Raw genomic sequence first — 22,399 nt, 5'->3', positions numbered from 1 at the left:
GAAGCAGCACCTTACAAAAGCTTGAATTCAGTCTGTAAAATGTGTGCTGGCTTCTATTTAATGTGTCTGCGTATTCTATGCAATAAGATAATGGTGTTTGTTCAATGCCACTCGCCATGCCCCCAGTCCCTCTCCCTCACTGGAATAGACGCTGTGCTGCTCTGCTCTGAACTGAGCTGAGCAGCAAGTGATCAGGAGCCTACCAACTGCCCCCCCCCCCCCCCCACGCGGGACACTGCGGCCCGCGGGAGGGGCAGCGGGATAGACCCAAAAAAACAGAATGTCCCGCGAAAATCGGGACAGTTGGGAGGTATGGTATTCTCTATCTGGAGACACCTATTATGTCTAGGACTACATCTGACTATAAGATATATTTGGCCCTGTCCACCGATATTGACACAGCTCAGGGATTAACAGCTAAGTGCGAGTGCTCCGCGATCAAATTGCACATGTGCCAAGATACCTTAGTGATGTCACCTGCTGTGAGGATTTCTCTGCAAAGTGATTGACAGTCAGGGAGCATTTGTGGGCTGTAATGGGAAAAACGCAGGTGTGTCACAACTGTTTTTGGGGTGTGTCTCAGGCTGTGATTGCAATCCTGTATGCAGATAAAATGGCACTGGCATCATGGATGTGGATGTTGCATGACCTACACATTGGCTGTCGCCGAATTCTCATCACTCTTCTCATTGACTGATCTGTAAAAGTAGCCCATGGAGATTGTTTGAACCCTGAATTGTTGTTTGTAATATTGTAGAGGTCTTTATGAACTGTAATGGGAGTTGAGTTTGAGTCGAGTTTGTAAAATGTTCGCTTTTGCGCAAAAATCTGACATTTTGCAAACTCGACTAATGTAATAGCATCCGAGTACATGAAAAGTCAGATGTTTTCTACACAGAATAAGAGTGCCTGGCAAAAAGTCGGATCCAGGTGTTTTTTCCATGTTAAACTAAACATACAACTCAGCCGATGTAATGGAGTCCGAGTTTGAAAATCTCAAACAAAACAGCTCTACAAAGTCGTACATGGGGGGTAATTCAAGTTGATCGCAGCAGGAATTATGTTGGCAGTTGGACAAAACCATGGCCCTCATTCCGAGTTGTTCGCTCGCAAGCTGCTTTTAGCAGCATTAACAAGATAAAAGAACCAAAACGTGCGCAAAAGGAAGAGCCAAACTAAAAATATATTAATCTATTTTATTAAATATATTTTTAGTTTGGCTCTTCCTTTTGCGCACGTTTTGGTTCTTTTATCTTGTTACTGTTAATTTTTGGGGATTGACAGCTTCCCCATTCTTCCATATTGTGCGGCATCTGGAAGTTCACCAAGGTTGTAAGATACGGGCGCCTCTCTTTCCTTTTTTTGTGATTTTTAGCAGCATTGCACACGCTAAGCCGCCGCCTACTGGGAGTGAATCTTAGCTTATCAAAATTGTGAACGAAAGATTCGCAATATTGCGAAAAGACTTCTCTGTGCAGTTTCTGAGTAGCTCGAGACTTACTCTTCCAGTGCGATCAGTTCAGTGCTTGTTGTTCCTGGTTTGATGTCACAAACACACCCAGCGTTCGCCAAGACACTCCTCCGTTTCTCCAGCCACTCCCGCGTTTTTCCCAGAAAAGGTACACACACTCCCATAAAACGGCCAGTTTCCGCCCAGAAACACCCACTTCCTGTCAATCACACTCCGATCTCCAGAACGAAGAAAAAACCTTGTAATGCCGTGAGTAAAATACCAATCTTCATAGCAAATTTACTTGGCGCAGTCGCAGTGCAAACATTGCGCATGCGCAATTAGTGGAAAATCGCTGCGATGCGAAGAAAATTACAGAGCGAACAACTCGGAATGACCACCATGTGCACTGCAGGATAGGCAGATTTAACATGTGCAGAGAGAGTTAGATTTGGGTGTGGTGTGTTCAATCTGCAATCTAATTTGCAGTGTAAAAATAAAGCAGCCAGTGTTTACCCTGCACAGAAATAAAATAACCCACCCAAATCTAACTTTTTCTGCACATGTTATATATGCCTCCCCTGCAGTGCACATGGTTTTGCCCAACTGCTAACAAAATTCCTGCTGCGATCAACTTGGAATTACCCTCATAATACAGCACTTTTGTGAGGGGGCTAGTTGTATTTGTTCATGTTGAAAATAAACTACAAGTACACAATTACAGCACATTTACAACAAATAATCATTTTTAGAATTATTTCTAACCCTAAAATCAAACAAAAATACTTTAAACTATCAAAATATTTCATGTACTGTACATGTAATTTTTGCACATTTTTCCTGTAAAATGCAAAGGGATGCAACAGGACGCACAAGCAGATCCTGCTGATTAAAATTATATGCGGCATACCTATATTTTGTGTATAATTGAGGCTGTATCTGCATACAAAATGTTATGCTAGAGTGTATTCCTGCCAAACACTGTAATATAATTTGGTATGCCGATTCAGCCGCAATTGCACACAGAATATAGCCATATCATATATCATTTAAATCAGCAGGATCTGCTTGTGCATCCCGGAACATTGAGATTTATATATGGTGTGTGTTGCTTCAATCATAGGACTTTTGGGTGCCAATGGGTGACTTTCTCCCACACTGTACAACTGTTATAATAAAAGGCGATCTCCAGTTGGTTTGACATAAAAATCGGATGTTTCCTGGTCTAAAAATCCCATGAGAAATTGTATCCGATTTGCATTGTTACATTACATTGCAATGTAATGGCGTAAAAGATGCACGCCTTTACATTGGCCGTGTTCTGGGAAAAAGTTGCACATTATAATGTCCGAGCTTGTGCAACTTTTTCCTGGATGTTAAACTCGGCTCGCAATACGTCCCAGCCCAGGTATCTAGTGTACAAGAATATAGTAAATGTGCACTGAGCAGGCTGCTTTTCTTGATTTTTTTCCCTAATACAAAGCAAAAAGGACAGACATCAGACAGTATTTAACACTACTGCCTTCATACATTGGGGCCCATTTATCAACGAGTTATAAATCTCGTTGTGAATGATAAAACTCGTTGCATATGATAAATGATTCAGCCAATCAGCTCCCAACTGTCATTTTTCAAACACATGACAGTTAGTTGCTGGCTGAAGCACCATTTATCATTTGCAATAAGAGTTCTCATTCACAACGAGTTTTATCACTCATTGATAAATGAGCCCCATAATCTATGCCGGTCACAAATTGCATCAAATTTCACTTGGACCCCTAGAGGAGAGCAGTATGCTGTTTTTTTTAACACTGATGGGAATGCAACCAACTGTCCAACCCACCATCCTGTAGTGACAGAAAGTCATTTGCATAAATAATTACAGTAAGTCACTTAGTGTGTTATTTTAATTTTTACCACTTTTTATGTCCTACTAGCATAAGTCATGTTGTGAGCCCCACTGAGATCTTGATGCCAGGACTTCTTACATTTTATAATATGTTAGAGATCTATTCATGAAGCAGCCAAAAGAGTGGAGAAGTGAGCCTGTGGAAAAGTTGCCCTTGGCAACCGATCAGCTGCTTCGTACAGTTGTATAGTATGCAAATTGTAAATGTTACTTCAATGCTGATTGGTTACCTCGGGCAACTTCTCCACCTACTCACTTCTCCACACTTTTCACTTCTTCATGAATAGACCCCTTAAATTTTGCATTAAGCTGAGGCCCTCTATCAATGTGACATGGGATGACTAGATTGAAAGATTTTGGGTGGGATGTATTGCTGCCTGAGTTTGGCGGCCGTGCGGGATGCCGACCGAACGCGGCTGTTTTTTTAAAGGGGCAATCACTAACAAAGCATGGCTCTGCTCTTCTCTTTAAAAAAAAACGTAAGAGTTCGGCTGGCATGTCACACACCTGCTGAACTTGGGCGGCATTACATCCCACCCTTGGTGTTTGGTCTCCCAAGTCTACCACCAGAGCCTGAGACATTGTTTTTTCTCATTTAAAATATAAATTACAAGCTACACAAAGTAAAGGGGTTTGCTTCCAACTCGCAATTAGCCCCATAGTGTTCACATTCTCGTAAGGACAACATGGCTTACATTCTGCCAACATGATTCCTGATGGAAAACATTATCATTGACCTAATTAATTATCATGACTTGCTTATGTTATACTGTATTCTTAACTAACTGTAAGTTCTATCATTTTTTTACTTTTATTTGCTGATTTTTATGTCTGTATATCTACCACCGATTTCTTTCTCCCCATCTGTCTCCTTCTCTGCCATCCTGATACTCTCTTTCTTGCTGTCTCTCTCTCTCTCTTTCTATGACACTTGCTCCCTACCTCACTCTCTTTCTCTCCCTCCCACCACTGCTTTTTTCTCTTTCCCATCCTGATACTCTCTCGCCACCTCTTCTTCTACCTCTCCTAATGGTTCTCTCCATCTCCAAACCTTACTCTCCTCTCTGCATCTCTGACACATGTAGAGTCAGAGTTCATACGGGCATTGCATTCCAATGTCATATTTTTTATGAGCAGCTGATTTTATTATATAGATTAAACATTGAAAATCATTCACCAAAATGATGATCTTACTTTACTTCTACAACATAATTTTGGTGCAGAACATTGCATAGATGGCTATCAGTCACAACAATCCACTGACAGTACTTCTGGGGCACAAAGAAATTCACAATACTTACAGTGTGGGCTCTCCCTTGCTCCAGCTTTTAGTAGAGTTCGGGCGATAGGCACATTATTTGTCATGATAGCAATATCCAAGGGAGTCAATCCTTCACTGTTGGGTGTATTAAGGTCCAGTTCATCAGCTGTAAACTGGTACAGAAGAATCTGAACCGCATCCAGGTCCTGCTGCTCAACTGCCTCGAACATTGCTTCATTGCACTGAAAGTTCTGTTACAAAAGAACACAAAAGTCACTCAAGGTGAGCAACGTCAATAACACATATGTTATAACAATGTTGGCTTGCTACAAATACATATTAAGTAAGACTATAAATGTCAAAACAACACTTTACTTTAACAACTTATTTTTTTGTTTCTTAACCTACTTTCCTTTCACGCGCTGGCTTTGGAAAAAATGAGTTGTAATTACATAAGATAGCTTTATTTGTTTACCATAGAGTTATTTATCATAAAAAGGGCTTTGGTAGCTCAGAAGCATTTCTTCTTTTGTTGTAATCAATTAAAATGTTTTATTTTATTACATTGGCATTTTATTTTTTAGCTATTCTGTAACAATCACAGTATAACAATAGCATTACCTTTTCTTTTATCCTCTCCAAGGGCTTAAGTCAAAGAGGATTATGGTTATAACTTTTATAACTATAAACCACAGATCAGTGAAAACAATAGTTAGAAACATCTGTTTCTATATATAACCTGGATTATTTACCAAATAAAGTTTCCAACTTTCTAAGCTCCACAATCACAGTTTGTTAAAGCTTTTGGCCATGTACTGTATAAATAATGAACATATTGAGGCTGATTTAGAGTTGGACGTAAATCCATTTGCACCAGGTTAAAATGTGACATGAGCCCAATTTGCTGCACTGCACACTTGCATCCTTGTTTTGTAGTTTACTGTATCTTATTATACCCAAGTCCAATTGGTGTTTGGTGAGAGGGGTCAGCCGAGTGATATGTAAGATCAGTACAATAGTGACATGAAGACCGAGCTAACAACAACTTACCATTTAACCTTTCAGGTCAGGAACATATCTTCAAGTTGATGATGATTACCGTTTAAACCAGATGCATCTATAGACTAGATTTAAAGTGGACTGTACCTTAACCACCTAACAGGCTAAGATTATTCCAAAACTGAGGAGACTGTATTGTTAAATTATCAAATATTGTCAATAATAGCTAAATTATGTACACCTTATTCAGTATGATTTTTTAACAAATGGTTAGGGATAAGGTTTGGGACATGGACAATCTGAACCAGTTTAAAGATGTGTGGTTTATTTGCCCCTTGCCGATTGCTGGAGCCTGGGGATTCCTGTTTATTTGATCATGAGGGCATAGTTGGCTACGCATACAGCGTATCTGTATATTACACAAGAATCAGATCAGCACCTCCTCCAAGGGTGCAAGCAGCCGCCATGCCACTATGATTTGTCATTGCCACAGATGTCAGTACACCACATCCAGCATTCAGAAAGGCTTCATGTAGTAATTGTAAATGGTTAAATAACGGGGTTAAGTGACCTACCTCCACTGCCACCTACATCTCAACCATTCCAAACGCAAACTACCTGTTCTGCCCTGGCTAACGGCCACTGGGATCTGCGTCCTACAACATGGACAATAAAATTCAAACAAGACAGAAGATACAAATTTATTTTTGTTTGTAAAAAAAATAAGTTTGCAGATTTCAAACAACAAACTATAATACGTACTGGCAATATTAATGTATGATCATATTTATTAAGCCCTTTTTATATTGCCCCATAGGTACAACACACAAACTATTTTTTAAAATTTATCACTGAGGCACCAAAGATGTACCATGTGTGCACTTAAATCTATTTAGTGGAAAAACCCATCAGAAACAATATATACATTATTACTATAAGTGTAATAATGATTTAATAGTGTTGTAGAGATCACACAGGTCGACTGTTCTAAATGTTATGACAAAAGTCTAATTTATGCTGAACGCAGACCCATATTGTATTAATAAAGAAACAATTCACAGACACCCCGGAGGACAGCACGTAATTTATTTATTTTTATTTCAACCAAGTATGCATACTAAAAACCAACAAGAAATATGTCTCCATGGTACTGTACCAGTAAAGGATTGGTCAAGTAAAAACAAAGTAGTTCTTTTGTACCGAAAGTCTGCAGTCCTCATTTTGAAATCAATCCTTTCTAAAGGTATATATGGCTTATCTTTCACGGCAAATGGGTGGGGTTTATTTAACTGTGCCAGATGTACCAAACCTTCTAAAGTGATAAACTGTATGGTGATAAAGTACCAACCAACCAGCTCCTAACTGTCATTTTTCAAACCCAAACTGTAACATGGCAGTTAGGAGCTGATTGGCTTGTACTTTATCACGGTGCAATTATTCACTTTTCAAGGCTTAATACATCTCACTGTGAGTGAAATGTTCTTACTAGTACTAAATAGGTCAAACTTAATGCTGTTCAGAACCTATTTTGGCCTTCTAATTACACTTAGCTGCTTTGCAAAATACAACACAAGAGCCTAAAAAATATTTAGACGCCTATACATGACGATATGCTGCATGAATACAGTACCTGACATTTAAGTAGCTTAACATGGGAGATACTGTATCATAGATAAAGCCATGTTCTGGTGAATACCACCATCACCATATATCTGCATGGGAGTTTTTTCGCCAACATTTTGGTGCTTGTCCCCGATACCCAATGGCATCGTCAGACATGGAAGTTATTGCAGAAAATGTTTCGAAAGGGCATTAACCAAATCCCTAAGACAGCTAAAAGTGACCAAGAAAGTATCTACCCTCATATACTGTATTTAAGGCTCTATGGGTCTGATTCATAGAGGGACACAAATGCCTTTGCAGCTGCAATTTAGTAATATGCAATGCTGCAGCTGCCAGGATATGTATTAAGATGCCCACTGGAGGCATCTGAGTTCCACAACTTGTGTATTAAAAAACACAACCATTGGGCGCACATCAGTCATGACATGCCAGTGTGTGAATGGCTATGTACAGGGCCGGTGCTAGGGTGTTCGGCGCCCCCGGCAAACTATAAATTTGCGCCCTCCCATACTTTACAAAGGGACAGCACATGTCAAAAAAGGGATTTGGTCTCACAAGGAAGGGGCATGGCCATACAATTGTACCCCCATTTAAAATGCCCCGCTCATAGTGGCGCTGCTTACACATAACACCGCAGTTGTAGCATAGCTTACACATAACGCCACAGTAGTAGCACCACTTACACATAATGACACCAGTAGTAGCGCCGCTAACACATAACGCCACAGTAGTAGCACCACTTACACATAATGACACCAGTAGTAGCGCCGCTTACACATAAAGCCACAGTAGTAGCGCCGCTAACACATAACGACCCCAGTAGTAGCACTGCTTACACATAATGACACCAGTAGTAGCGCCGCTTAAACATAACGACCCCAGTAGTAGCACTGCTTACACATAATGACACCAGTAGTAGCGCCGCTTACACATAAAGCCACAGTAGTAGCGCCGCTAACACATAACGACCCCAGTAGTAGCACTGCTTACACATAATGACACCAGTAGTAGCGCCGCTTAAACATAACGACCCCAGTAGTAGCACCGCTTACACATAATGACCCCAGTAGTAGCACTGCTAACACATAACGACCCCAGTAGTAGCACTGCTTACACATAATGACACCAGTAGTAGCGCCGCTTAAACATAACGACCCCAGTAGTAGCACCGCTTACACATAATGACCCCAGTAGTAGCACTGCTAACACATAACGACCCCAGTAGTAGCACTGCTTACACATAATGACACCAGTAGTAGCGCCGCTTAAACATAACGACCCCAGTAGTAGCACCGCTTACACATAATGACCCCAGTAGTAGCACTGCTAACACATAACGACCCCAGTAGTAGCGCCGCTTACACATAATGACACCAGTAGTAGCGCCGCTTAAACATAACGACCCCAGTAGTAGCACCGCTTACACATAATGACCCCAGTAGTAGCGCCGCTTACACATAATGACTCCAGTAGTAGCGCCGCTTACAAATAATGACCCCAGTAGTAGCGCCACTTACACATAATAAACCCAGTAGTAGCTCAGCTTACACGTAATGCCCCAGTAGTAGTGCAGCTGTCATGTAACAACCCAGTAGTAACGACCCAGTAGTAGCGCAGCTTATACGTAACACCCCAGTAGTAGCACAGCTTACACATAATGCCACAGTAGTAGCACCACTTACACATAACGCCACAGTAGTAGCGCCGCTATCACATAATGACCCCAGTAGTAGCGCCGCTTACACATAATAAACCCAGTAGTAACGCAGCTTACACGTAACGCCCCAGTAGTAGCACAGCTTTCATGTAACAACCCAGTAGTAGCGCAGCTTACACGTAACGCCCCAGTAGTAGCGCAGCATACACGTAACGCTCCAGTAGTAGTGCAGCTTACAAATTATTTGTATTTTTCATATACTTTATACAGTTGAAACTCTGGCACAAACAACGTTATGACAGGAAAGGCTCTGCCTCACCTGCCTCACCCCATCGAATGTCAATGCCATGCAGCCCGCCACCTCCACCAATTTAGCTCCGCCCCTCCATCCATGTAGCTCCGTCCGATCTGTTGCAGGAGGGGAGGGGGAGAGGAGGCTTTCAGCTGCCGGCGCCGCTGCCTGTCATGCAGTGACAGGCACAGTGGCTGGCAGCAGCAGGGGGCCCAGGTGCAGCAGCGGGAATGCAGAGCAGGTACAGCGCCTGTCCTGCCTGGTGCCTGCCTGCTCTGCATCCCTTTGCTGAGCAGGTAGCGATGGGCCTGGCTACATAAACGAACGCACAAATGTCCCCTGTCAGTCACTTACTGTGAATAAATCCTCACTGCCACCACCATTGCTAGGCCATGGCCATACATCTTATATGTTTGGGCAGTAGCAAAAACAACAACATCGTGACCATCTCTGAATCAGGTCCAATAATAGATAGAGATGTGCGGCGGGCACTTTTCGTGTTTTGTGTCTTGGTTTTGGTTCTGGTTCCATGCTCATGTTTTGGATCTGGATTGGTTTTGCCAAAACCACCCTTTCAAGTTGTGGTTTTGATCTTTGAAAAAAACATAGAAACAACTAAAATCACAGAATTTGGGGGTAATTTTGATCCTTCGGTATTATTAACCTCAATAGCATTCATTTCCACTCATTTCCAGTCTATTCTGAACTCCTCACACCTCACAATATTGTTTTAAGGCCAAAAGGTTGCACCGAGGTGGCTGGATGACTAAGCTAAGCGACACAAGTGGGCAGCTCAAACACCTGGCCCATCTAGGAGTGGCACTGCAGTGGCAGACAGGATGGCAGATTTAAAAACTAGGCCCCAAACAGCACATGATGCAAAGAAGAAAAAGAGATGGTCAATGAGATACACTAGCTGGATGGCTAGTGGCAGCTCAAACACCTAGCGCATCTAGGAGTGGCACTGCAGTGGGAGACAGGATGGCACTTAAAAAAAACAGGCCCCAAACAGCACATCATGCAAAGAAGAAAAAAAGAGGTGCAATGAGGTAGCTGGATGACTAAGCTAAGCAACACAAGTGTGCGGCACAAACAACATGGGACGTGCAGGAATTTGCCCAGATGTAATACACGCACAATTTTGGAGGCTCAGGATAGCATTCCCCTAAACCACCCACACACACACACACCAAAACCTGTACCTTTTATTTGGAGCTATCATAATAATATGCCGCACAGGCGAGTGTACCCCTACACCACACAGGGCAAACCCTTTCAAATGTATTTTAATAATAATATAAGTAATGTATATAACCCTTTTATTTGGAGTAATAATATGCAGCACAGGACACCACCACTGGACTTATGTCAGCACAAGACACCACCACTGGACTGATGCAGCACAAGACAGCACCTCTGAACTGGACTAATAAGGCAGTACCCCTGGACTTATATGGCAGTACCCCTGGACTTATATAGCAGTACCCCTGGACTTGTACGGCAGTGTCAGACAGGATGGCACATTAAAAAACTAGTCCCCAAACAGCACATGATGCAAAGAAGAAAAGGAGGTGCAAGATGGAATTGTCCTTGGGCCCTCCCACCCACCCTTATGTTGTATAAACAGGACATGCACACTTTAACAAACCAATCATTTCAGCGACAGGGTCTGCCACACGACTGTGGCTGAAATGACTGGTTGGTTTGGGCCCCCACCAAAAAAAGAAGCAATCAATCTCTCCTTGCACAAACTAGCTCTACAGAGGCAAGATGTCGACCTCATCCTCATCCTCCGATTCCTCACCCCTTTCAGTGTGTACATCCTCCTCCTCACAGAGTATTAATTCGTCCCCACTGGAATCCACCATCACAGGTCCCTGTGTACTTTCTGGAGACAATTGCTGGTCAAGATCTTCCCGGAGGAATTTATAAATCATTTTGATGAACATCATCTTCTCCACATTTTGTAGAAGTAACCTCCTACTCTGATTAGTGCAACCGGTAACCTTGTCAGCAAACACTCTTTCGGAGTACACACTGGAGGGTGGAGGGGGAGCGGAGGGGGGGGGGGCAACTTAGATAAAATAAAGCCAGTTTTTGCAAGGGCATCCAAATTGCCTCTTTTTCTTGCCAGTATAAAAACAGACTGTCTGACATGCCTACTTGGATGCTGTCACTCATATAATCCTCTACCAATCTTTCAATGGTGACAGAATCATATGCAGTGACAGTAGACATGTCGGTAATCGTTGGCAGGTCCTTCAGTCCGGATCAGATGTCAGCACTTGCTCCTGACTGCCCTGCATCACCGCCAGCGAGTAGGCTAGGAAATCTTATCGTTTCTCATACGTCCTAGAGGATGCTGGGGATGACATCAAGACCATGGGGTATAGACGGGATCCGCAGGAGACATGGGCTCCTCCCTCTATGCCCCTCCTCCAGACCTCAGTTTTAGAAATGTGCCCAGGTCGACTGGATGCACTCTGAGGAGCTCTACTGAGTTTCTCTGAAAAGACTTATGTTAGGTTTTTTATTTTCAGGGAAATCTGCTGGCATCAGACTCGTGGGACTGAGGGGGCAGAAGCAGAACCAACTTCCTCAGAGTTTCCTGGCTCTGCTTCTGGCTGACAGGACACCATTAGCTCCTGAATGGAACTGAACGCTAGCCGTGTCTAGATGCTCACTCCCACAGCACGCCGTCACCCCCCTCGCAGAGACAGAAGTCAGAAGACAGGTGAGTATGAGAAGAATGATCTTCAATCAAGTAAGTGACGGCTAAGGTGCGGCGCGGCTGGCGGGAGCGCAGCGCGCCATTGCTGCCCACACACACAGGCACTGCAGGGTGCAGGGTGCGGGGGGGCACTGTGGGCAGCAAGAAAAATGCCTCAAACTGGCTAAAAGGGGGGCAAAGATGCCACTAGCACAGTCCTACCCCCACCAGTATAAATAATAGGTCATATACTGAGTGAAAGGACGCGCCGTTGTGGGGGTGGAGCTTCTTCCTTAGGCAGCCAGCACACTACTCAGCACCATTTTCTCTCTCTCCTCAGGCTGCAGAGAACACGCTGGATCTCTCCTCCACTTCTGACAAGTACAGGGTGCTATAAAGGGGGGGCACAAAGCGATTGTGGTGCATTTGATAGTGTATATTACTATTTAAAAGCGCTTTTGGGCTGTAGACATACTGTGTTCACAGGCAATACTGGCTCTGGGTTTGTGAACTGGCTGCTCCTATCCTGTGTCCCTCTGACAGATTTTACTGTGGGTCTGTCCCCAAAATAAGTCCCAGTGTGTCTGTGAGTGTGGTGTACACGTGTGAGGCATGTCTGAGGCAGGGAGTTCCTCCCCGGAGGAAGCCATTTTAGGGACACAGAGTTGTAATGTGGTGGCGCTACCGGCACACCAAGAGCCTGCATGGGTGAAAGAGTTACGTGACAGTATGCATTTGATTAACCGTAGATTGGATAAGTCTGAATCTAAGGCTGCATGCTGGAGAAAATCTGTGGAAGATGTGATTTTTCAGGATGCTGTTATTCCTTATGCGGGCGGCCCCTCTGGGTCACATAAGAGACCATTTGCAAATGTTGTAAACACTGATACCGACACGGATTCGGATTCTTGTGTCGACGATAGTGAATCCAGAGACATAGATCATAAATTGGCAAAAAGTATACAATATACAATTGTGGCTATAAGGGACGTTTTGGAGGTTACAGAAAGCACTCCTGTACCTCAGGAGAAAGCTTATTTATGTAAGGAAAAGAAATCCAAAGTCACGTTCCCTCCTTCACACAAACTAAATGCTCTGTTTGAAGGGATGTGGGTGAATCCTGATAAAAAATTTCGTATTCCCAAAAAGATTTGCATAGCTTATCCTTTCCCGATTGAAGACAGGAACAAATGGGAGTCACCCCCTGTGTTAGATAGTGCACTTTCCAGGTTGACAAAGAACGTAATTCTCCCTGCTCCTGGCACGGCTTCTCTTAAAGAGCCGGCAGACCGCAAAATGGAAACGACATTGAAATCCATTTATGTTACCAATGGTACACTGCTCAGGCCCACTATTGCCTGCGCATGGGTGAGTCGCGCTATTGAAAAATGGTCAGAAAGCGTGTCATCAGAAATTGACATGATTGATAAAGATGAGATACTCCTTAAGTTAGGGAATATCAAGGACGCTGCCGCCTACATGCTGGAAGCAATGAAGGATATTGGACTCTTGAGTTCAAAAGCCGCTACCATGGCAGTATCGGCTAGGCGGGCGTTGTGTATTCGCCAGTGGAACGCGGATGCAGATTCCAAAAGAAACATGGAGGCTCTCCCATATAAAGGTGAGGCCTTATTTGGCGATGGCCTGGATGCGTTAGTCTCAGCGGCTACCGCAGGTAAGTCAACATTTTTGCCCTCTGCGCCTGCACTGGCAAAAAAAGACCTATCACCCGCAAATGCAGTCCTTTCAACCCAATAAATACCTTCTTTGCAGGTAGGGGAAGGGGAAGGGGAAAGAAGTCCACACCGGCTCCAGGTTCCCAAGAGCAGAAGTCTACCCCTAATTCTGCCAAATCCCCAGCATGACGCTGGAACTCCCTTGTGGGAGGCCGCTCGGGTGGGGGCACGTCTCAAACTCTTCAGCCAGGATTGGATTCTGTCTGGCCTGGATCCCTGGGTTTTGCAAATAGTATCCCAGGGATACAAACTAGAGTTTCAATACGTTCCCCCATGACGATTTTTTAAATCGACCTTGCCAGCTTCTCCGCCAGAGAGAGAAGCAGTAACAGCGGCAATCCAAAAATTATGTCAAGAACAAGTTATAGTCCTGGTACCGTTGTCACAACAAGGGTGGGGTTTTTATTCAAGCCTCTTTGTTGTTCCGAAGCCGGATAGTTCAGTCAGACCGATCCTGAATCTAAAAGATCTTAATTTCTTCATGAATAGGTTCAAGTTTAAGATGGAATCACTTCGGGCGGTGATTCCCAGTCTGGAGGAGGGGGACTACTTAGTGTCGGTGGACATAAAGGATGCTTACCTGCATGTTCCAATTTATCCTCCTAACCAGGCTTATCTGAGATTCGTGATTCAGGATTGCAATTACCAATTCCAGACGTTACCTTTTGGTCTCTCCACGGCACCGAGGGTGTTCACCAAGGTGATGGCAGAGATGATGGTCCTCCTTCGTCAGAAAGGAGTCAATATAATCCCTTATCTGGATGACCTCCTGATAAAGGCGAGATCCAGGGAGCAGTTATTACAAAACATATCCCTCTCCCTGTCAATACTCCAACAACACGGGTGGATCATAAATTACCCAAAGTCACAGTTGGAACCGATGACAAGGTTGTCTTTCCTCGGGATGATTCTGGACACAGAAGTTCATAGAGTATTTCTTCCGCTGGTAAAGGCTCTGGAAATCCAGAAAATGGTAAAACAGATATTGAAACCAACAAGTGTGTTGTACCATCAGTTCATTTGGTTGTTGGGGAAGATGGTGGCAGCCTACGAGGCCATACAGTTTGGCAGGTTCCATGCCAGAGTATTCCAGTTCTGGAGCTAAGGGCTATTTACAATGGCCTTCAACAAGCGGTACATCTTCTTCAAGACCATCCCGTGCAGATCCAGGCAGACAATGTAACAGCAGTCGCATACATAAACAGGCAGGGTGGAACGAAAAGCAGAGCGGCAATGGCAGAGGCGACAAAAATCCTTTGCTGGGCAGTAAAACATCTACAAGCTCTGTCGGCAATATTCATTCCGGGAGTAGACAACTGGGAAGCAGACTTCCTCAGCAGACACGATCTCCACCCAGGAGAGTGGGGCCTCCACCAAAAAGTCTTCGCAGAGGTGACAAGTATTTGGGGAGTTCCTCAAATATACACGATGGCGTCTCGTCTAAACAAGAAGCTTCAGAGATACTGTTCCAGGTCGAGAGACCCTCAAGCAGTAGCAGTGGATGCACTGGTGACCCAGTGGGTGTTTCTGTCAGTGTATGTTTTCCCTCCACTTCCGCTGATCCCAAAAGTACTCAGGATCATAAGAAAGACAAGGGTTCGAGCAATCTTCATTGCCCCAGACTGGCCAAGGAGGGCTTGATACCCAGATCTTCAGCAGTTACTCATAGGAGATCCTCGGCCTCTTACTCCTCAGGAGGACCTGCTGCAGCAGGGGCCATGTGTGTATCAAGACTTGCAGCGGGTACGTTTGACGGCATGACTGTTGAGCGCCGTATCCTAGCCAGGAAGGGTATTCCAAAGGAGGTCATCCCAACACTTATTCAGGTCAGGAAGGGAGTAACGTCAAAACATTACCACCGTATTTGGAGAAAATATGTGTCTTGGTGTGAATCCAAGAAAGCTCCTACGGAAGAGTTTCACTTAGGGCGTTTTCTCCATTTTTTGCAGGGTGGTGTGGAGACGGGCCTACGATTGTGATCAATCAATGTCCAGATTTCGGCCTTGTCAGTGTTCTTCCAGAAACAATTGGCCTCCCTTCCAGAGGTTCAGACCTTCGTGAAAGGGGTTCTGCACATCCAGCCTCCATTCGTGCCTCCAGTGGCACCATGGGACCTTAACGTGGTATTGCAGTTCCTTCAATCGGATTGGTTTGAGCCTCTACAAAAGATAGAGTTGAAGTTTCTTACTTGGAAAGTGGTAATGCTTTTGGCATTGGCATCCGCAAGGTGGGTGTCTGAATTGGGGGCCTTGTCTCACAAGAGCCCTTTCCTGATTTTCCATGAAGATAGGGCAGAGTTGTAAACTCGCCAACATTTTCTTCCAAAGGTGGTTTCTGCTTTTCACATAAACCAACCTATTGTGGTGCCAGTAGTTACTGACACATTCACTGATTCAAAGTCTCTAGATGTGGTTAGAGCTTTGAAAATCTATGTCGCTAGAACAGCTCATATACGGAAAACAGAGTTTGTCCTGTATGATCACAACAAGATTGTCTGTCCTGCTTCCAAGCAGACTATTGCACGTTGGTTCAGAAATACGATTCAGCAAGCTCATACTACGGCTGGATTGCTGTTACTGACGTCGGTAAAGGCCCACTCCACTAGGAAGGTGGGCTCATCCTGGGCGGCTGCCCGGGGGGGTCTCAGCATTACAACTTTGCCGAGGAGCTACTTGGTCAGGGTCAAACACATTTGCTAAGTTCTACAAGTTTGACACCTTGGTCGATGAGGACCTAAAGTTTGGTCAATCGGTGCTGCAGAGTAATCCGCACTCTCCCGCCCGTACTGGAGCTTTGGTATAGACCCCATGGTCTTGATGTCATCCCCAGCATCCTCTAGGACATATGAGAAAATAGGATTTTGATAACCTGCCGGTAAATCCTTTTCTCCTAGTCCGTAGAGGATGCTGGGCGCCCGTCCCAGTGTGTACTTTGGTGGTAATTCCGAGTTGTTCGCTCGTTGCCGATTTTCTCTATATTGCGATTAGTCGCTTACTGCGCATGCGCAAGGTTCGCAGAGCGCATGCGCTTAGTTTTTTTACTCAAAAGTTAGGTATTTTACTCACGGCATAACGAGGATTTTTCATCGTTCTGGTGATCGGAGTGTGATTGACAGGAAGTGGGTGTTTCTGGGCGGAAACTGGCCGTTTTATGGGAGTGTGCGAAAAAACGCTGGTGTTTCTGGGAAAAACGCGGGAGTGTCTGAAGAAACGGGGGAGTGTCTGGGCGAACGCTGGGTGTGTTTGTGACGTCAAATCAGGATCGAAACTGACTGAACTGATCGCAATGGCTGAGTAAGTCTGGAGCTACTCAGAAACTGCTAAGAATTTTCTATTCGCAAATCTGCTAATCTTTCGTTCGCAATTCTGCTTTGCTAAGATACACTCCCAGATGGCGGCGGCTTAGCGTGTGCAATGCTGCTAAAAGCAGCTAGCGAGCGAACAACTCGGAATGAGGGCCTTTACCTGCAGTTTAGTTATTAGAGTTACACAAGTTGTGTTATCTTGGTTTCAGCATGTTGCTGCAATTAGTTCATGCCTGTTGGCATGTGTTATGTTGAATGCCATATGTGCGGCATGGTTGAGGGTGTGAGTTGGTAGATATCTCACCACTAGTTAAGTAATTCCTTTCCCCGAAATGTCAGTCTCCCTGGGCACAATTCCTACAACTGAGGTCTGGAGGAGGCGCATAGAGGGAGGAGACAGTTCACACCCAATGAAAAGTCTTTAGACTGCCCATGTCTCCTGCGGTTCCCGTCTATACCCCATGGTCTTGATGTCGTCCCCAGCATCCTCTACGGACTAGGAGAAAAGGATTTACCGGTAGGTTATCAAAATCCTATTTTTTTTCCTCGCAGCCCCAATTTCAGGAGAAAATAAAGGAGGAGCTGTTGACGGGTCACGTTCCTCTTGAGCTGACAATTTTCTCACCAGCAGGTCTTTGAACCTCTGCAGACTTGTGTCTGCCGGAAAGAGAGATACAACGTAGGCTTTAAACCTAGGATCGAGCATGGTGGCCAAAATGTAGTGCTCTGATTTCAACAAATTGACCACACTTGAATCCTGGCAAAGCGAATGAAGGGCTCCATCCACAAGTCCCACATACTTAGCCGAATCGCTCCATCTTAGCTCCTCCTTCAATTTCTCCAGCTGCTTCTGCAAAAGCCTGATGAGGGGAATGACCTGACTCAAGCTGGCTGTTATGAACCACAAGCAGTGGTTCATTCTGGTAACTTTCTGTTCATGTATTTTGTATTATAGTACTGTTTACATGCCAGGATTTCCCCGGTACCTGTTTTGAAGACTCTTGTTGGCCGCTGGTGGTGAGTCTGTGTAATTGCAGCCTGTTTTCTATGGGTTAATTCTCACCTGCAGGTACCTTATGCCTGGCTTCCTGCCATCCTGATTGGGGCGTGTTCCCTTATTACCTAGCTAGCTCTGCAGTTCTGAGGTGGTGATAGACGTTTGTTGTTATACCTGGATGTTCCTGATTAGTTTCTTGTCCAGTATTGCATCTGTGTCCAGGCCTTGTCTGATACTGGAATCTTGTGTACTCCCTTCTGTCAGAGTCTGGAGCTTCTTGTGAGCTGCTTTCTGCCCTGGAGCGTTCCTGTCCTGTAACCCAGTGATTCTGTCAACCTTTGATCCTGTAGTCCTGAGTCCTGGTGTCCTGTGGCCTGTTGCTGGAATCCTTCCAGCTTTCCATTCCTGTGAGCCTGTGCCTGCAGCCTCGGGGGTTCCCGTTCACCTGCCTGTATTAGCACCGGTGTTGTGAGTAGCAGCTTTGTCGCACCTTACGGCCTTGGCCGTAGCTTCTTGTTATATTTGCTTTGGATTTTCTGCAGAGGGTTCTGCGTATGCTGTCATCGCCGGTACACAACAGTATTGTGTCGGCGTGTGATCAGCATTTCCTTTGTTGTAGTTCATCTTGGTGGCTGAGCCACACATACTTTTGTTTGAGTTCTGTAGTTGCCCCCAACTCGGGTTTCTGTTTAGTTAGAGGTTTCCCTTGTTCTCACCCCATCTCAGTTTACGTCTTGTCTCCAACTAAGAACGAGGGGCATCGGAGTTGGGCAGACATAATCCGCCCTTCAAACATGGCTGCCGTGGGCCCAAGCAAACATAGTCTCGCAGGCGTAGACTGACCACGCGGGTGGAACAACAGAGTCAGGGTTTATTAGGGGTAACTGCTGAACTCCGTTTCCACTCCAGCCTTACATTCCTGTACTTGGGGCTTATCCGCCCAGTTTCAGGAGTACCAAGTACAGTGAACGTAACATTATCACCAGCCATACAACAAAAAAGAAACAAAGCTAAATAGAAGTTTTTTCTTTTTTGGTCCAGTTCAGTGTTTAGAATCCAGTCTAGTGTTCAGAATCCAGTCCAGTGTTCAGAATCCAATCCAGTCTTGTCTTGTCTAGTTCAGAATCCAGTCCAGTCTTGTCTAGTTCAGAATCCAGCCCAGTCTTGTCTTGTCTAGTTCAGAATCCAGCCCAGTCTTGTCTTGTCTAGTTCAGAATCCAGCCCAGTCTTGTCTTGTCTTGTCTAGTTTGAAATCCTCCTATGCCTACTATGCAAGCCCGGCAGGCGTCTCTCTCAGCCCTGAACTCTGCTTTCAGTGCTTTGAAACCTGAGCGGCTGGAAGTTTTGCGGCAATCCTTAAAGCAACTGCAAAACCTTCTGACCAAAATTTTGCTTATCCTGCCAGAAGTTGTTGAGAGTTCATCTATCTCTAAAGAGACTCTTGCTCACAATATTGTGACTAGAGAATCTTCAGGTTTGGTTGGAGAGAAAAGGTTTAAAAGTTTTCTGCGGCCCAGGCTCTTAAAAGAGGAGCATCTGCGTCGCAGAAATGTAAATTTATGCCTATATTGTGGGGGTTTAGGCCACTATCTGCAGACCTGTGAGTTGCGTAAGCCAAAGTGTGGCGACAAGTTATGCCCTCTGGCCAAGTTGAGTCAGGATTCAAGACCTGCTCCTTTCTCTACTGTGGCAGAGGTACTTGCCACAAAACCCACACTAAAAAGCACTCTGTCCTATAATTGGGGTCCTTGGGCTAGGGAGCCCCATTATAAATTCAGGTACCAAAGGAGAATGTTTCTCTCTCTTGACTTTCCTGTTGAAGCAGAGATGCTAACCCCGGTAGGGGAAGCAGTACCTGATTCCCAGGGTCCTGAAGCAGTGCCCGATGCGCAGGGTCCTGAAGCGGTGCCTGATGCCCAGGGTCCAGAAGTGGTGCCCGATGCCCAGGGTCTTGAAGGGGTGCCCGATGCTCGGGGTCCTGGAGCGGTGCCCGATGCTCGGGGTCCTGGAGCGATGCCCGATGCTCAGGGTCCTGGAGTGGTACCTGATGCTTGGGGTCCTGGAGTGGTGCCTGATGCTCGGGGTCCTGGAGTGCTGCCTGATGCTCGGGGTCCTGGAGTGGTGCCTGATGCTCGGGGTCCTGGAGTGGTGCCTGATGCTCGGGGTCCTGGAGCGGTGCCCGATGCTCGGGGCCCAGGAGCAGTGCCCAATACTCAGGGCCCAGGAGCGGTGCCCGATGCTCAGGGCCCAGGAACGGTGCCCGATACTCAGGACCCAGGAGCGGTGCCCGATGCTCAGGGTCTAGGAGCAGTGCCCGATGCTCAGGGTCAAAGAGGGGCATCGAATATAATAGCTCAGGTGTCAATCCCAGAAGGGGTCTTAGAAGCTTTTACCCCAGGTAGGGACTTTAAAGGTGCAACCCCAGAAAGGGTATCTAGAGCTATAGCTCCAGAAGGGAACTCGAGAAGTACAACCCCAGAAGGGATCTTTGAAGTTATGTCCCCAGATGGGGTCTCGAGAGGCATAGCCCCAGAGAAGGGTCTAGAGGTCGCTTCCCCAGGAAAGGACTCAAGAGGCATAGCTTTCATGGAGGTTCTGAAGGTCATAGCTTCAGCAAAAGTCCCAGAGGTCATAATCCCGGGAGAAGTCTCGATAATTATCGACTCAGAAAGGGAGCCTGATGGTACGGTCCCAGAGAGGGAGCCCAACGATCCGGTCCCAGAGAGGGAATTCGATGGTCCGGTCCCAGTAAGAGAATCTAAGGCCACTGGCCCAGTGGGGTTCCCGAAGGCCACTGCCCCAGTGGGGTTCCTGAAGGCCACTGCCCCAGTGGGGTTCCCAAAGGCCACTGCCCCAGCGGGGTTCCCGAAGGCCACTGCCCCAAGTGGGGTTCTCAAAGTCACTGCCCCAGAGGGTATCCCGGAGGCCACAGCATCAAGTAAGGTCGGTAGCGACCTGGTCCCAGCAATGCACTCGAGTCAGTCAGATGGGAATGAAGTGGATCCCGACTCTTTTGATATCTCTACATCTGTTGTTTTCGATGGGGACTTAGTCCAATTTATTGCGCTAATCAAACACTACTACACCATTATGCTGTCTAGACCATTTTTGGGCATCACTTCAGAGAACCTTGTGCTCCATCTGATATATGCCACAGCTTGTTTCTGTTTTCTTGCCTGTTAGAAAAGTGTGTCAGGTTTTTTTAATGTATCCCTTGTTTTGGAAAACCTGAATTTTGGAGTCCGTTGACCCCTTCTCAAAGGGGGGGGGGGGTACTGTTATGAGCCACGGTAGTGGCTCATTCCTGTTTTGTATTTTGGTTATGTATTTTATGTTATTCTTCTGTTTCTGTTCCCCTTGGCTTTTATGGGGTGTCCGGAGTTTCACCCTTAAGGAGAGGGTACTGTTATGAACCACAAGCAGTGGTTCATTCCTCTTACTTTCTGTTCATGTAATTTGTATTATAGTTCTGTTTACATGCCAGGATTTCCCCTGTACCTGTTTAGAAGACTCTTGTTGGCCGCCGGTGGTGAGTCTGTGTAATTGCAGCCTGTTTTCTATGGGTTAATTCTCACCTGCAGGTGTTTGTGCAATTACCTTGTGCCTGGCTTCCAGCCATCCTGATTGGGGCGTGTTCCCTTATTACATAGCTAGCTCTGCAGTTCTGAGGGGGTGATAGACGTTTGTTGTTATACCTGGATGTTCCTGATTAGTGTCTTGTCCAGTATTGCATCTGTGTCCAGGCCTTGTCTGATACTGGAATCCTGTGTACTCGGTTCTGTCAGAGTCTGGAGCTTCTTGTGAGCTGCTTCCTGCCCTGGAGCGTTCCTGTCCTGTAACCCAGTGATTCTGTCAACCTTTGATCCTGTAGTCCTGAGTCCTGGTGTCCTGTGGCCTGTTGCTGGAATCCTTCCAGCTTTCCATTCCTGTGAGCCTGTGCCTGCGGCCTCGGGGGTTCCCGTTCACCTGCCTGTATTAACACCGGTGTTGTGAGTAGCTTCTTGTTATATTTGGTTTGGATTTTCTGCAGAGGGTTCTGCAAATGCTGTCATTGCCAGTAGAGATGAGCGGGTTCGGTTTCTCTGAATCCGAACCCGCCAGAACTTCATGTTTTTTTTCACGGGTCCGAGCGACTCGGATCTTCCCGCCTTGCTCGGTTAACCCGAGCGCGCCCGAACGTCATCATGACGCTGTCGGATTCTCGCGAGGCTCGGATTCTATCGCGAGACTCGGATTCTATATAAGGAGCCGCGCGTTGCCGCCATTTTCACACGTGCATTGAGATTGATAGGGAGAGGACGTGGCTGGCGTCCTCTCCGTTTAGAATAGATTAGAGAGACACTTGATTTACTAATTTTGGGGAGCATTAGGAGTACTCAGTAGTGTACAGTGCAGAGTTTTGCTGATAGTGACCAGTGACCACCAGTTTTATTTATAATCCGTTCTCTGCCTGAAAAAAGC

At 45.6% G+C, this 22,399-nt stretch overlaps 1 protein-coding gene across 5 annotated transcripts in view; it reads right to left on the bottom strand.

Annotated features, from left to right (window-relative positions):
* The window catches only part of ANKFN1 (ankyrin repeat and fibronectin type III domain containing 1), a 1,208,371-nt gene that overhangs the window by 947,176 nt on the left and 238,796 nt on the right, over positions 1-22,399 (bottom strand). For all 5 annotated transcript variants that reach the window (XM_063961280.1, XM_063961279.1, XM_063961282.1 and 2 more), the window contains one exon: positions 4,661-4,871. In XM_063961280.1, the coding sequence (XP_063817350.1) occupies positions 4,661-4,871 (211 nt within the window). The remainder of the gene's footprint in view (positions 1-4,660; positions 4,872-22,399) is intronic.

The sequence above is a fragment of the Pseudophryne corroboree genome, chromosome 3 (assembly GCF_028390025.1).
Source record: "Pseudophryne corroboree isolate aPseCor3 chromosome 3, aPseCor3.hap2, whole genome shotgun sequence".
Taxonomy (NCBI): Eukaryota; Metazoa; Chordata; class Amphibia; order Anura; family Myobatrachidae; genus Pseudophryne; species Pseudophryne corroboree.
Note: the sequence above shows the minus strand (reverse complement) of the source record. Positions and strands in the feature narration are given on the sequence as shown.